General features: G+C 43.4%; 1 protein-coding gene across 1 annotated transcript in view; it reads right to left on the reverse strand.

The window, feature by feature from the left end:
* Nucleotides 1-15,190, reverse strand: part of FLT3 (fms related receptor tyrosine kinase 3) — a 54,443-nt gene extending 39,253 nt beyond the window's left edge. The window contains exons 1-4 of the mRNA XM_059996180.1: nucleotides 15,133-15,190; nucleotides 11,704-11,825; nucleotides 5,236-5,438; nucleotides 2,482-2,597 (exon numbers count right to left, since the gene is read on the reverse strand). Of these exons, the coding sequence (XP_059852163.1) occupies nucleotides 2,482-2,597; nucleotides 5,236-5,438; nucleotides 11,704-11,825; nucleotides 15,133-15,190 (499 nt within the window). The remainder of the gene's footprint in view (nucleotides 1-2,481; nucleotides 2,598-5,235; nucleotides 5,439-11,703; nucleotides 11,826-15,132) is intronic.
* Between the last annotated feature and the right edge of the window lie 1,034 nt (nucleotides 15,191-16,224).

The following is a 16,224-nucleotide window of genomic DNA, read 5'->3' on the forward strand; positions in this document are numbered from 1 at the left end:
TAGGAGTGCAACTGCTGGTCCATATAGTGTGAGCACTTCTGCTTTACACATAATGACAATTTGTTTTCAACAGTCTCCTGGGTATAAAACGGTATCTCACTGTGGCCCTAATTTGCATGTCTCAGTTATTAATTTAATATGTTTACTGACAATAGTGAAATGCCTACTCATGTCTTTTGTTCATTTTTCTACTGGTTTTTTTCTTATTGATTTATAGAAGTTCTTTACCTATTATGGCTATTCATCCTTTGTTGATTATGTGACTTCCAAACATCTTTTCCCATTTTCTGGTAGTTTTTACTTTCTCTCCCTGTAATTGCTGACCATTGGTCCCAATTTTACCCTCTAGAGCAATTTTGTTTTTCAAGTGAAGTTTGTTGCCCCATGAAAATCCTTCAAATATTTAAAATCAAATGCGGAGGTCAAGGGATATCATTATCATCGAAGGCATTTTAACTAGTTAGCCCAGGTTTCCTGACTCATGCCAGAAGGGTTTCCTCTACGTTACACTGCAATCAATCTTCTTCTCTCCTCAAAAATATTTCCTTCTCTCTGCTAAACATTCTTAATTCCCTCAGCTGCTCCTAATCAAGGAATTCTAAGATCTTCACTATTCTGGTTGCTCTGTTTTGTCAATATTCACCTGAAAAAACTGTAGAACTGAAAAGAGTAATTTTCCATTAATTTCCTTTACCCAGACATTACATTTTCGTGAACGCTGCCAAGGTTCAGATTTCCTTTTTTAGCAACCATGCCATACTGTTGGTTCATAGTGAACTTGTGGTTCACTAAACCCTTTCCTCTTTTTCACGCTGACTGTTGCCAAGTCTACCCCACCTGATTTTTTTTGAATCCCACCACCCAGCAGCACGTTAAAAACAGTTACAACTAACTTGAATGATTGTTGTGCTATTTTTACATTGTAAATCTTAAGTGAAAAGAAGTTACCCTAAATAAAGAGAGCAGATGCCCATTTATTTTATACAAATTCAAGTATAAACACTTGACAAAAAAAAAAAAGAGAGAGAGAGAGAGCAAGAAATCTCTTATTCTCTTCCAACCTGAGGATTTACTGTCCCACAGAGCGGGGGTCGGGGACTGGGGAGGGGGCAGGGAAAAAGACCAAAATCAAAGAGAAACAAGAGGTACCTCTTGACTTCTGACCTTCTAGGGCTCTGGTCCTATAAATATCAGAGTAATTGAAAGGCTTTTCAAAACAAATGTTGACCGATTTGGACCTTGCTGGGGTTTTGCCCGACAGGCTGACTTTGGAACCTAACACCCTGTCCCCAGCCCTGGTCAGATGACACTTGGGGGAATCGAAACGGCCACGAGTGCTCTTCTGTTCGCAGCTCTGAGTGCGAGACCCAGTGCGGTGTGGCCCAGAGTGTGGACCTGGCCACGCTCGGCCTCGGGCTGTCGTGCCCATTTCCATACCTCTCAGCAAGCCGTTCACCTGCGATGGTGGGTGCAGAACAGACTCGGCCAAGGGGAGCCGTGGTTCCCCCGAGCCCCGCACCTCTGTGGGCCGGACACACGTGCACCACAGCCTCCGCCTGGCAAGACACACCAAGGCGTAGCCCGGGAGCTTGCTTTAAAATGGATAAAGCCAGAGTTTCTGGAGCACCACCCTGGCCCCTAAAGGCAGCGGGACCCATGTGAATGCCTCCACCGCTAGTCCCCATTTGTCACGTGGGGTAAAGCAGCCAGTGGGTACAGGGCTGAGTCCACACAACCGCAGGCCTGCGCGTAAGTGGGTGGAAAGAAGGAGAAGCCAGGAGACACGCAGATGGTGGCTCGGCCAACGGCACAGCTGCTCCCCTGGGTGAGAACTTCCACGTTGTTCCTGATGGTTTGCGTAGCGATCTGGTGTTTGTACGAACACAGGAGCCGCCAGGTCCATGTGCTTATTTAAATGGAATTTTTAATTGATTAAAATGAAAACTTCGGTCACGCTGGCCACATTTCAAGTGTTCACCAGCCACATGTGGCCAGTGGCTACCTTACTGGACAGAGCAGACAGACGTTCTCATCGCCTCAGACCGCTCTGTTGGACAGCTCTAAGCTCTTGACATCCTGAGGTGTGTGTGGGTATCCCCATTTTACAGATCAGAACACTGAGGCTCAGAGAGACTACGTGACCTGCCCAAGGCGGTCGTATCAGATCCAGAATAAGAACTCAGGTCTTCTGACTCCATGGTCAAGATGCTTTCCACTTCTTCCCTGTCATCCATCCGTCGCTGAAAGAAACGGGGAGCCGGAAAATAGAGGATGCCCTGGGTTCTGAAGAGCATTCACTCTCACCATCCGTGGGTCACGTCAGGATCTCAACAGGCGATGGGGTGGTGGAAGCGAGTGCAATTAATTCAACTACGTATCGAGGGAAACCTGGCTCATGTGTCTGGGGAAGCCGGTAAGAGCTCTTGGGTCCTAACTGCTCCTTTAGAATATTGAGGGTACTGAGTAGCAAACAGCACTTACTTCTTATACTCACTGTAAACAATACTGTGTAATTGGTGGCTTCACTCTGAATAAAAAGTAGGTATTCTCCAGCCTGGGTTTCTGTCATTTTCAAAATGACCATGGACACAACTCCTCTGAAACACAAGAAAGAGAACTGGTTAATCTGGAAAACGTGTGAAACAAAAACCCTCGCATTTCACACTGAGTCAGAAGGTGGCTGGGCGCCTCTGGTCCACCTCGGTGGAGAACGCAGCTCCCGTCCTGTGCCGGCGCTCAGCCTGGGCCTTATTAGCTTCACCTTGACCTTTATCCAGTCCCTCCCTTGGGAGTGAGCACCTTCACCTCATGCTGCCCAAGCCCCTCGGAGGGAAAACTCCTACCAAAAACGTATAGACTTGGTGGGACGCCCTCCTTGGCAGTAGTGGACCATTCCTGCCAATGACAAACCATCCTCCACGGGCATAGCTGCCGGCCACCCGGCCACCAGCCTCCGTGCCCCACGTGCAGAACCAGATGACGGTACAAGCAAGACTCAGTGACATCAAGAACAGTCCGTTTTGTGCCCCCCTCCCATCCCCTCTAGAGGAAAGAATTCAAGCAAAATCAGACACAAAGCATTTTCCTATGAGGTAGTAATTACACTGATATATCACAAAGGAGAGATGTCTCAATGTGAGTATTTCTAACTTTTCAGATACTTGGTAAAGGTAAATTTGGCTAGGGGCATTCTCTTCAAAGAAACAACTTTGATGTGTGTTTGATATCTGTCCTCCTTAGCGCTTAGAATACTCTCTAGCAGTCTGTTGAGTAGTGTTGGATTTAAATGGACACTTTCTGACCTTTAGATGTTACTGCTCAACACCTGGCACCAGCTGGGAGAGTCTATGCAGAATCTCAGGCCCCGTCCACACCTACTGAATCGAAATCTGCGTTTGAACAAGACCCCAGGCAAACCAAGGGCACAGGATATTGGAACAGCCCTGATTTAGAGCTCCAAGCAGCGCGGTTCCAGAGTACTGGTGCTTGCGTTCATACAGGCAGTAAATTAGTAAGAAATATATGTATTTTCTGCTTATGCAGGTACCCTGGGGATGTGCTCTCTCTCTCTGAACCTTCACTCTCCTGGTATCACGTGAGAACTCTTGGGCATATCATACAAAACTCGAAGACGGTTATCAAAGCTTAGGTGTGCAATCTGTCTGGCTATGAGTCTAAGCCCAGATTTAATTTCAGTAACTCTTTACTATGGAGAAGTTGCTAAAAATGTTTTGGTACTAAGTTAACTAATCCACATAAGACCTATGATTTGGGCTGCCTGTCCTAGAACAAAAAGGCAACCTCTTAGCAGAGTAAAAGGAACCCTACTTTTTTACTTTGCGTTTTTTGGCCTCAATCTAACAAGAACTGTGTGGCATCAGATTTTAATAAGATTACCAGAACGTTTCTTTAAGCCAAAATTCTTAATAGAAGATTGCCTTTGGTTTAACCCCAAGAGAAAAGTAAGCAAAACAGAGAAGTGAGTAACAGGGCCTCAAAAGGGGAAAGGAAAATGAATGTGCTCTAAGATTTAGAACCAAACTTCAGAATTATAGCTACTGTCCTGAAAATTACTTAAACATTGGTTTGACCTTAAAGACACAAGTGTGAATACTTGGTACAAGTCAGTCACAGATGTTCTCCCGTGTCTCAGTCAGGTGGCATGGAACCCCCTTTGGGTCACTGAGGGGCCATTTCCTGCATTGCTCCTAGAAAGACAGTGGTTCTTCTATAGCTTTGGGTCACCTGAGCACCCCAAGAATTAGAGAATAAAGCACCTTAGAATTAGTAAGTGGGCATTTCAATGGCCTGTGCCCCTTGCTTCCTGCCCCACCTGGTCTCGGACAGCAGGGGGCAGCAGTCAGCCCAGGGTTAGATACAGGCTTGGTGGTCAATCTACAAACCTTGGCCACGATATCTTTCTGGATGGTGAGACCAATGTTCCCCACATACAGATCAATTTCTTACTAAAATGCTTTGTGGATATCACATATCATTGCAATTCTGCTCATCATACTGTGAAACAAACTATGTAAAGCCAAGGGTTCTTCCCCAAGGATTTCCCAGAAAGAAGCTTCTCACTGCTTCAACTAGAAAGCTCCTTGCTACTTTAACCAGAACGGAATGAAAACTTCCTAAGTTTTTACCTTTAAGACAAAATCCAGTTTAAAAAACAAGCCCATCTTTAAAATCCCAAATACTCTTCACTATTTGTTTTACATTTTGCCAGTCATCACTGCTTTCTTAGGCCCTAAATATACCTATACATCTGTATATAAGTTTTTAAATGAATAGACTTTATTTTTTAGAGCAATTTTAGGTTTATGGAAAAATTAAGGAGGAAAAAAAATTAAGCAGAAAGTACAGAGAGATCCTGCATACACCCTCGCCCCACTCCCACCCCTCACACACAGCTTTTCTATTAGTAACATTTTGCATAGGTGTGGTGTATTTGTTACAACTGATGAGCCAATACTGGTATTAACTAAAGTCCACAGTTTACACTGGGGTTCACCTTTTGCGTTGTTTGTCCCATGGGTTTTGACCGCTGCAAAAGGTCATGTATCCATGCCTTAGCTATTTTTAGTTTATTTTCTTTCACTGGAAATAAGAGTTACAGTGAACATGTACAGAGATTGGAATAGAAACTCTAAATGAAGAAAGAAGGTCTCTGTATGGCAAGAAACTATTCCTCCAAAAATCCTGACGGTTGCACATTGCCCCGCCCCTGCTTACCTGTTTTGTAAATCAAAGTGCGGCTGGCAATTCAGGGAGCTGTGTTTAAAGACCCAGAGACAGGAAATGTTCCCCGGGGTGGTGACCAGCACTTGCAGTGTGATGGATGCGGTCACGTCCACCTCCACGGTGGCCGCTTCGTAGACTGCCTCCGTGCTCTCGGGCCTCAAGGCACAGTCCAGGTCTTCCCGGGATTCTGATGCCTATGTCATAGACAAAATGATGTGAACTTACTACAAGTGCAGGTTCAATGCATCTTCTTCTTAGCTGGAACCTTTATCAAATAAACACATGTTGACATATGACACACACAGCCAAGCACATCATAACCCACTGAGGATCATACGTCTGACCAAAATGCCTATAAATTACAAGTCTCTAAAGAAAAGACAGATAATTGTAGGCTGCATTTTGAAAATGTTTTATAGACTGTTATGGGTTGAACTGTGTTCCCTCCAAATTCTTTTTTTTTTTTTGGCTGTGCCGTGTGGCATGTGGGATCTTAGTTCCCCGACCAGGAATCGAACCCGTGCCCCCTGCAGTGGAAGCTCGGAGTCCTAACCACTGGACCACCAGGGAAGTCCCCCAAATTCATATGTTGAAGTCCTAACCCCCAGTACCCCAGAATGTGACCTTATTCAGAACCGGGCCTTTACAGAGGTGATCCCGTCAAAATGAGGCCATTAGGGTGGGTTCTAATCTTATGACTGATGTCCTTATAAGAAGAGGAAATTTGGAGAAGACAAGCACACGGGGAGAACGCCCTGTGAACATAAAAATGGCCATACAATCCAAGGAGAGAGGCCTGGGACAGATCCTTCCTTCACAGCCTCAGAAGGAACCAAGCCTGACGACATCTAGATTTTAGCCTCCAGAACTATGAAACAATAAATTTCTGTGGTTTAATTCACCCAGTCTGAGACTTTGTTATGGCAGCCCTCACAATCACAAACTAATATACAGATAATAATCATAAAATTAAAGCACATAGGTATAGGGAACTCCATGGTGTCCAGTGGTTAGGACTCCATGTTTTCACTGCTGGGGGCCCAGGTTCGATCCCTGGTCAGGGAACTAAAATTCCACAAGCCGCGTGGCTCGGCCAAAGAAAAACAAAAACAAAAAAAGAATACATAGGTATATGTTTTTGTGATTACTGGTATGCAGATAAGCATCTACATAGTAATAGTAAATTAGTATCTGTGTTAGAGGGAACTTAAAAACTAAAATATTGGGTTGGCCAAAAAGTTCGTTCAGGTTTTTCCGTAAGATGTTACAGAAAACCCAAACACGCTTTGTGGCCAACCCAGTATGTTCTGGGCAGACATCCCCATAGGCTCATTGCCACCATCACACCCCTTGCCTGCTTTAAATAACTGAGATATATTGAAAGGACGGTTTGCTAGCAGCTTCTGCTGCTGGACCCCTCACCTCCTACCCCCCGACACATAGTGTAGCCCTCACATGTGTGTACGCACACACACACACACACACAAGCTTCTGCAGGTGAAGAGCAGGGTAGGGTAGCTCTTCTGCTACTGACCATAAGCCATATTTCTGATTTTATTTGTTCATTTCTTCAGTTAGTATCTGGTGAGTTATTTAGTCAATATCTGATAAGTGCTAGACCACCTGCTGGGCGCAATGGGGCTAGGGGAAAAAAGACACTGACCTTGTCCTTGAGTTTTGACTCTAATAGGAAGAAATAACTAAAAGTGAAATATGCTGTGCCCCATAAACAGATACCGACTACTCTGAAAGGTGCATTTAAGTGCTCTGGACCTTCTGAGGAGAGAGAGGTGACTTCCAGGCTGGGATAGAGGGGGTGGGAATGCTTCACTGGAGTACAGCAATTGAGCTGGATCTTAAAAGAGGGACATAAAGTAAAATCAAACAGGGACTTCCCTGGTGGCCCAGTGGTTAAGAATCCACCTGCCAATGCAGGGGACACGGGTTCGAGCCCTGGTCCGGGAAGATCCCACATGCCACAGAGCAACTAAGCCCGTGCGCCACAATTACTGAGTCTGCGCTCTAGAGCCCTCGAGCCACAACTACTGAGCCCGCGTGCTGCAAGTACTGAAGCCCATGCACTCTAGGGCCCGTGCTCCACAACAAGAGAAGCCACCGCAATGAGAAGCCTGTGCACCGTAATGAAGAGTAGCCCCTGCTCACTGCAACTAGAGAAAGCCCGAGCGCAGCAACGAAGACCTAATACAGCCACAAATAAATAGTTTTTTGAAAATTGAGTTATTAGGGCTTCCCTGGTGGTGCAGTGGTTGAGACTCCGCCTGCCGATGCTAGGGGACACGGGTTCGTGCCCCGGGCCGGAAGGATCCCACATGCCGCGGAGCGGCTGGGCCCGTGGCCATGGCCGCTGAGCCTGTGCATCCGGAGCCTGTGCTCCACAACGGGAGAGGCCACAACAGTGAGAGGTCCGCGTACAGCAAAAAAAAAAAAAAATTTAGTTATTAAAAAAAAAGTAAAAACAAACAAAACCCTGACATGCTAGGAGAAAATATTTGCAATGCATATTACAGATAAAGGGCTAATATCCCTAATATGTAAATAATTTTTTAGGGAATTCCCTGGCAGTCCAGTGCTAGGACTCCACATTCTCACTGCCCAGGACCCAGGTTCAATCCCTATTCAGGGAACTAAGATCCTGCAATCCTCACAACGCGGGCCAAAAAAAGGAAAAAATAAAATTTTTTTTAACATTGAGGGACACAGGAGCCAAAAGACAGAAAGTGGGAAAAATGGGAGAAAATGTAGAAAAATGGGAGAAAGAGGGACTTCCCTGATGGTCCAGTGGATAAGACTCCACGCTCCCAATGCAGGGGGCCGGGGTTTGATCCCTGGTCGGAAAACTAGACTCCACATGCCACAACTAAGAAGTCCGCATGCCGCAACTAAAGATCCTGCATGCTGCAACTAAGACCTGGTGCCGAAATAAATAAACAATAAGGGGGAAAAGAAAAAATGGGAAAAAGAAATGAATAGACAATTCACAAAAAAGCTATAAAGAATGGCCCTTGAACCGATGAGAAAATGTTGAAGCTCACTCATGATCAGAAAAACTCAAAACAACACTGAGATATCCCTTATCTATCAGGCTGGCACAAATTTTAAAGTATGACAACACATTTTGTCAGGGAGGCTGTGAGGAAACAGCTACTCTCACACATTGCTGGGGGAATGCAAACAGGTGCAACCCTTCTGCAGGGGAACTGGAATTCGGCAACACCTAACTGAACTACCGTGCACTTCACCCTCTGAGCCAGCAATCCTATTTTGAGGGCTATATCTCCAGCAATTAATTGCACCATCATTACAGTTGTAAAATACAGAAACCACCAAAATGCTCATACATAGGAGACTGACTGAATAAACTACGGCCCATCCACACAATGGAGGACATAAAGAAGGATGAGGACAAACTCCATGAACTGATATGCAGGGATTTCCTGGATAGACTGTTAAGTGAAGAAAGCTAAGGGCAAAAAGTATCTACTTTCAAGTATGCTACCCCTCGTGTAAGAAGATTAAGAAAATGCACATGTATCTGCTCATTTGTGCACAAGAAACACAGGAATAATACAAAAATTCTAAAGGAACTGGTGAAGTTCAGGAGGTAGGTGGAAAAAGGAAAAAGTTCAGGAGGTAGATGGAAACTTGGTAGTAGGCATGAAGAAGGCATGATACTTCTCTGAGTATATCTTTTTTTTTAAAATTTATTTTATTATTTACTTTTGGCTGCGTGTGGGCTTTCTCTAGTTGCGGCGAGTGGGGGCTACTCTTTTTTGTGGTGCACGGGCTTCTCATTGCGGTGGCTTCTCTTGTTGCAGAGCACAGGCTCTCGGCGAGCGGGCTTCAGTAGCTGTAGTTCGTGGGCTCTAGAGCACAGGCTCAGTAATTGTGGCGCACGGGCTTAGTTGCTTCCAGGCATGTGGGATCTTCCCGGACCAGGGCTCGAACCCGTGTTCCCTGCATTGGCAGGCGGATTCTTAACCACTGTGCCACCAGGGAAGCCCTGAGTATATCTTTTAGTACATACCTTTAGCTTTCAGGACCATAGTCATGTTGCACATACTCAAAAAAGTAAATCATTAAAGCCAACCAGGATATAGGGGGAACTCAAAATGGAATACAAACCAAGTGAAGTTAATTGTATCACAAATAACTAACATAACCAGAGTGAAGGTGGTGGGAAAGAAAAGAACGAACATAAATAACTTCGGAAAATAATGCTTTGGACACTATAAGGTCAAAGACAAAAAGAACTGCACACAAATACTGTATTCTGGTGTTGTATAACAAAAACTGTTGTCTGATGTTGTTTAAGAATTACTAGGTCTTAATACAACCCTGAATATTGCATAAGAATATAATTTATACGATATAAAACACAATGCAGCACTTAATACTAGGAACTGAGATCAATCATCACTAATTTTTTTTTTAAAAAAGCTTGTTTTATAAGAAAACACTTAAATGTGTGCAGCTATTTTCTCACATTGAAAAAACACTTAAAGGGACTTCCCTGGTGGTCCAGTGGTTAAGAATCCGCCTTCCGGGCTTCCCTGGTGGTGCAGTGGTTGAGAGTCTGCCTGCCAATGCAGGGGACACGGGTTCGTGCCCCGGTCCGGGAAGATCCCACATGCCGCGGAGCGGCTGGGCCCGTGAGCCATGGCCGCTGAGCCTGCGCGTCCGGAGCCTGTGCTCCGCAACGGGAGAGGCCACAACAGTGAGAGGCCTGCGTACCGCAAAAAAAAAAAAAAAAGAAAAGAAAAAAAAGAAAAAAAAAAAGAATCCGCCTTCCAATGCAGGGGACGCGGGTTCGATCCCTGGTCGGGGAACTAAGATCCCACATGCCACGGGGCAACTAAGCCTGTGAGCTCTGGAGCCCCCATGCCACAACTAGAGAGAAGCCCATGCATCACAACTAAGAGCCCGTGGGCCACACCGAAAGATACTGCGTGTCGCAACTAAGACCCGATGCAGCCAAATAAATAAATAAATACTAAATAAAAGACACTAAGACTTTAAATTGTCATAGCAAATAATATTAAATTTTTTCTTGTCTGCACAAAAATACTATGTATGCAAAATGCCTTAATTATTAATAAGTCAATGTGTTATGACACCAATATGTGTTAAAAAGTTAAACCAACCATGTTTCTGGCATAAAAAAGAATCATGTATTAAATCAGGAGTTTTAGGGTAATTCTCTGGCGGTCCAGGGAACTGAACTCTGCCCTTTCACTGCCAAGGGCTTGGGTTTGATCCCTGGTCCAGAAACTAAGATCCCGCAAGCCAAGTGGCACGGCCAAAAAAAAAAAAAAAAAAATCAGGAGTTTTACATGCATGTAGAAGGTTGTTATTGACGCCTATTTCACACTGCTTAAAATTTGAGAATATTTTTAATATCTCTGATTTTGGGAGGGAAGTGGGGGGTTCCAGGGCATCATGGCATGTGTCTATGTATTATACTTATGTTAAAGAAAACAGAGTGACTATATATCTGTATGAATCCTTAACTGGATAAAAGCCATAGAAGTGGCTAATTTATGTTCACTTTTTATTGTATATAGACTTTTAATATTTTCACTTCTCGGTTATTTAAGCTTCCTTCATTTGAGTAAATAGCTAGGCTGCGATAGATGAATAGCATGAAGAAGAGTAACGACAAACAAGGTTGGAACTTGGAGTCAGAGCCAGATTATGGAGCGACGTGCATGTCACTTGAAGCCGTGGGAAGACCAAGCCGGGCTGTAATGGATGTAGCCCTGCTTCAGGAAGACCCATGTGGCAGCCCTACCTGAGCTGAACTGTAGAAGGAAGAAGCCACTTATGATATTGTTGTGACTATGAGGGCTGGAATTAGGGAAGTGGCAGGGGGACTAGGGAATATGAGGTGGTTACAGGAGAACTAGGAAAGAAAGGAAATTGACAAGACTTGGTAACTGACTGAATGTGAGGGCAAGGGAGAGGAAGCAGTCCAAAACGAGGCTGAGCTTTCAAGCCTAGGAACTAGACAGGGCCATAAACAGAAATCCATTAAAACAAGAAGATGCTTGGGGAAATAGAAATGAAATAAATTATACAGGTGTGTCTCAATGAGCAAATGGAAAAATCTACTTACCTAAGTCCAGGAGACAGTTGGAAATTAGGGATTCAGGCTTGAGAGAGAAACCTGGCTTCTTTTTAAGGAGAAAGGGCAATTCCTGTTTCTTACTCATTCTAGTATCACTGTCCTTCCTGAATCTAAACCCAAAGAGAACAAGGCTCTTGATGGAATGGAGTGCCAGGTAGCAATGAGTAGAGACGCTCATCTGTACCAGATATGAGTACATAGAATACTTAAATACACAAAAAAGAAAAGCCCATAAGCCATGGCAGGTGTCAATAGCTTACAAAGTATGGTCTCTAGAGAAAATAGCTAAAGTTGTCATTTTAATATTACTTTACCAAGGGATTCGATGATGATGTCCCCACTGATGAATCATTGTTTCTATGGTTGATTAAAACACACTTGATCACAGGCAGATCTTGATTTCTGATAGTCTCAAATATCATTGCGGAAAAAACAACTGTAAAACAAAATAAAGACAATGATGTTGATCCATGCGCACCTTAAAAAGAAAATACGTGTTTGTCTTACAACAAAACAAAATGTAATCAAGGGAGGGACTTCCCTGGTGGCGCAGTTGTTAAGAATCCGCCTGCCAAGGCAGGGAACACGGGTTCGAGCCCTGGTCTGGGAAGATTCCACACGCCGCGGAGCAGCAGCTAAGCCCGTGCGCCACAACTACTGAGCCTGCGCTCTAGAGCCCGTGAGCCCCAACTATTGAGTCCACGTGCCACAACTACTGAAGCCCACGCACCTAGAGCCCGTGCTCCGCACCAAGAGAAGCCACCACAATGAGAAGCCCGCGCACCGCAACAAAGAGTAGCCCCCGCTCGCCGCAACTAGAGAAAGCCCGCGCGCAGCAGCAATGAAGACCCAACGCAGCCAAAAATAAAAATAAATATTTTTTTAAGAAAAATGTAATCAAGGGAAAGTGGCCAACAGGAAAGTGTGTAGGAAATATAATTTCATAAAAGGTAAGTCTTACTATCAATCAGGAGTGGAGGTCCTTAGAGCAGTGTTTTCCAAGGGAACTTTCTGCATGATGGAAATATTCCTTAGCGCTGTTCAAGAGGGTGGTCCTTAGCTGCATTTAGCATTAAGCATTTGAAGTGAGGCTAGTGCAGCTGAGGAACTGATTATTTGTATACCAGCCATTTTTTTTCTTCTTTATGGTTTCCTGGTGCATATAAACATTATGTTTACACTATATTGTAGTCTGCTAAGTGTGCAATAGCATTATACCTAAGAAAACAATGTACGTACCTTAATCAAAAAATACACTCTTAAAAAAAAATACACTCTTAAAAAAAAATACACTCTTGCTAAAAAATGCTAACCATCATCTGAGCCTTCAGTGAATTGTAGTAGTCACATCAAAGATCACTGATCACAGACCACCGTATCAAATATGATAATAATTTAAATAATTATTGAATAATTGAAATATTGTGAGAATTACCAATATGTGACACAGAGACACAAAGTAAGCAAATACTTTTGGAAAAATGGCGCCGACAGACTCACTCGAGGCAGGGTTTTCACAACACTTCAGTTTATAAAAAATGCAATATCTGTGAAGCACAGTATAGCAAAATGCAGTAAAACAAGGTGTGCCTATTATCAGCAGTTCATTCCCTTTAATTGCTGGGGAGTAGTCTATTATATAGATACAACACAACATTTCAATTCATCCACCTGTTGATAGAATTTGGATTGTTTCTACTTTGGGCATCTTACAAATATAGTTGCTATGAACATTGGTATAAAAGTCGTGGTTTGGATGTATGAGTTCAGATTCCTTGAATAAATACCAAGGAGTGGCATACCTCACTCCTGTGGGAGGTGTCTGTGTCACTTTTTAAGTAAGTACCAACCGTTCTCCAAAGAGGGTGTATCACTTTATATTCCTATTGGAGTGTATGAGAATTAGCTGTACCATGTCCTCACCAACGCTTGGTAGGATGAGAATTTTTAATTTTAGCCATTCCAAGAGGCATATTATGTCTCATCATGGTTTTAATTTGCATTTGCATCCTTTCAGATGCTTGTACGACATCCTATATATTCTTTGGTAGTATGTCTGTTGCATCTTTTGCCTTTTAAAATTGGGTTGTTTATCTTCTTATTATTGAGTTTTGAGAGGCGCCCCCCCAGTTTTATTGAGATATTGTTGATATATAACACTGTATTAGTTTCAGGTGTACAACATCACAAATAGATATATGTATTTATTGTAATACGAGTACCACGATAAGTTCAGTTAACATCCATCAGCTCACACAGTTACTAAAGTTTTTTCCTGTGATGAGAACTTTGAAGATCTACTCTCAAGATGTGGATGGACCTAGAGTCTGTCATACAGAGTGAAGTAAGCCAGAAAGAGAAAAACAAATATCATATATTAATGCATATATGTGGAATCTAGAAAAACGGTACAGATGAACCTATTTGAGGGGCAGGAATAGAGACGTAGATGTAGAGAATGGACATGTGGACACAGTGGGCAAGGGGAGGGTGGGATGAATTGGGAGATTAGGAGTGATATAAATACACTACCATTTGTGAAATAGATAGCTAGCAGGAACATGCTATAAAGCACAGGAAGATTAGGTCGGTGCTCAGTGACGACCTAGATGGGGGGGATGGGGGGAGGGTGGGAGGGAGGTCCAAGAGGGAGGGGATATATGTATACATAGAGCTGATTCACTTCATTGTACAGCAGAAACTAACACAACATTGTAAAGCAGTTATACTCCAATAAAAGAATAAATAAACAAATAAATAATTAAATAAAGGTCTCTCTTAGCAACTTTCAAATATATAATAGAGTCCAGGTAGCCCCCACTTTTTGAAAGTTCACTTTACGCCACTTCACTTTTACAAAAGACCTGCATTAGCACCTGTTTTCACTAACTGAAAGAAATCTGAAGAGGATTTTTGCTTTTATGAAAAAAGGTGAAAAGCAAAAATAGCATCAGAGTTTGTTCGGTAGCGAGCTCTCATAGGGGTGGCTTGAACCCCAAGCAAGGAGAGTGGAACTGCCAAGCTCTTTCCCCAGAAACTACACTCAGCATCTCACCATCAAGCCATCATAGCTTTGTACTGTGTCTGTGAGCATCTGTGCTTTATCTCCATTTATTCTGTGTATCTGTTTGCAAGATGTGTCCCTAAGTTAATAGCTTCTTCACTTTACACAATCTGAGCTCGCAGAAGGTTTCACAGGAATGCTCTATTTTCAGATAGTGGGGAAACCTGTACTGGTAACTATAGTCACCATCTTGGACATTACATCCCCAGAACTTATTTATGTTATAACTGGAAGTCTGTACCTCCTGACCACCTTCACTCATTTCTCCCACTCCCTACCCCCACCTCTGGCAAACACCAGTCTCTTCTCTGTTTCTGAGTTTGGTTTTTTTTTTTTTTTTTTCAGATTCCACATATAAGTGAGATTATACAGAATTTGCCTGACTTATTTCACTCAACATAATGCCCTGAAAGGGCATTCATGTTGTCACAAATGGCAGGATTTATTTCTTTTCTATGGTTGAATAATATTGTATATATACAGTTGACCCTTGGACAACGTGGGTTTGAACTACACAGGTCCACTTACACATGGATTTTGTTCAATAAATATTTGGAAAAATTTTGGGAGATTTGTGACAATTTGAAAAACCTCGCAGACGAACTGCATAGCCTAAAAATACTGAAAAATAAGAAAAAGTTAGGTATGTCATGAATGCATAAAATATATGGGGGCTCACTGGGAATCGGGCACACCAACTTGGGTTCAGCAACAGATCTATGATCAGGACTGCCCATACCTGTAAAGCTGCTAACTAGCCTTGAAGGGAAAAGACAAACACAAGCTGTCTTTTGGTTGTACAAGGAGGTCTGGACAATGAGTAACTTTTTCTGGATTGGTTTCATCGATGCTTTGTCCCTGAAGACAAAAAGTACCTTGCCCGTAAGGGACAGCCTTGGGTTCTTTTGATACTGGGCAACGCCCCTAGCCACCCAGAGCCCCATGAGTTCAACACTGAAGGCGCTGAAGTAGTCTACTTGCCCCCAAATATCTAATTCAGCCTCTAGACTGGGGGGTCATAAGGACCCTTAAGGCTCATTACACACAGTACTCTATGGAAAGGATCGTCAACGCTATGCAAGAGAACACCAACAGAGAGAACATCATGAAAGTCTGGAAAGATTGCACCACTGAAAATGCCATCGTTGTTAGAGAAAAAGCCGTGAAAGCCATCAAGCCTGAAACAATAAATTCCTGCTAGAGAAAACTGTGTCTAGATGTTGTGTGTCTGACTTTACAACAGAGCCAACCGAGGAAATCATGAAAGAGATGTGGACATGGCAAATGAGGTGGGAGGTGAAGGGTTTTAAGATATGGATCTTGGAGAAAGTCAAGAGCTAATAGGCACCATGCCCGAGGAATTCCCAGAAGAGGATCTGATGGAGACGAGCGCTTCCAACCAGAGCCGCACGATGAGGTAGAAGACACAGAAGAAGCAGTGACAGAAACCAAATTGACACGGAACAATCTGGCAGGAGAGTTCCAGTTATTCAACACTGCTTTTGACTTCTTTTATGACATGGATCCTTCTATGATACAAGCACTGAAACTAAAGCAAATGGTGGAGGAAGGGTTGGCACCATATAGAAACATTTTTAGAGACAAGAAGCAAAAATGTCAGAGATAAATTACGATGTATTTCTGTAAAATTACACCAAGGGTGCCTACCTCTCCCGGCTCTGCTACTCCTGAGACAGCAAGACCAACCTCTCCTCCTCTCTCTCCTCCTCAGCCTACTCAACGTGAAGACGACAAGGATGAAGACCTTGAT

Source organism: Delphinus delphis, chromosome 18, assembly GCF_949987515.2.
Source record: "Delphinus delphis chromosome 18, mDelDel1.2, whole genome shotgun sequence".
Classification (NCBI taxonomy): domain Eukaryota; kingdom Metazoa; phylum Chordata; class Mammalia; order Artiodactyla; family Delphinidae; genus Delphinus; species Delphinus delphis.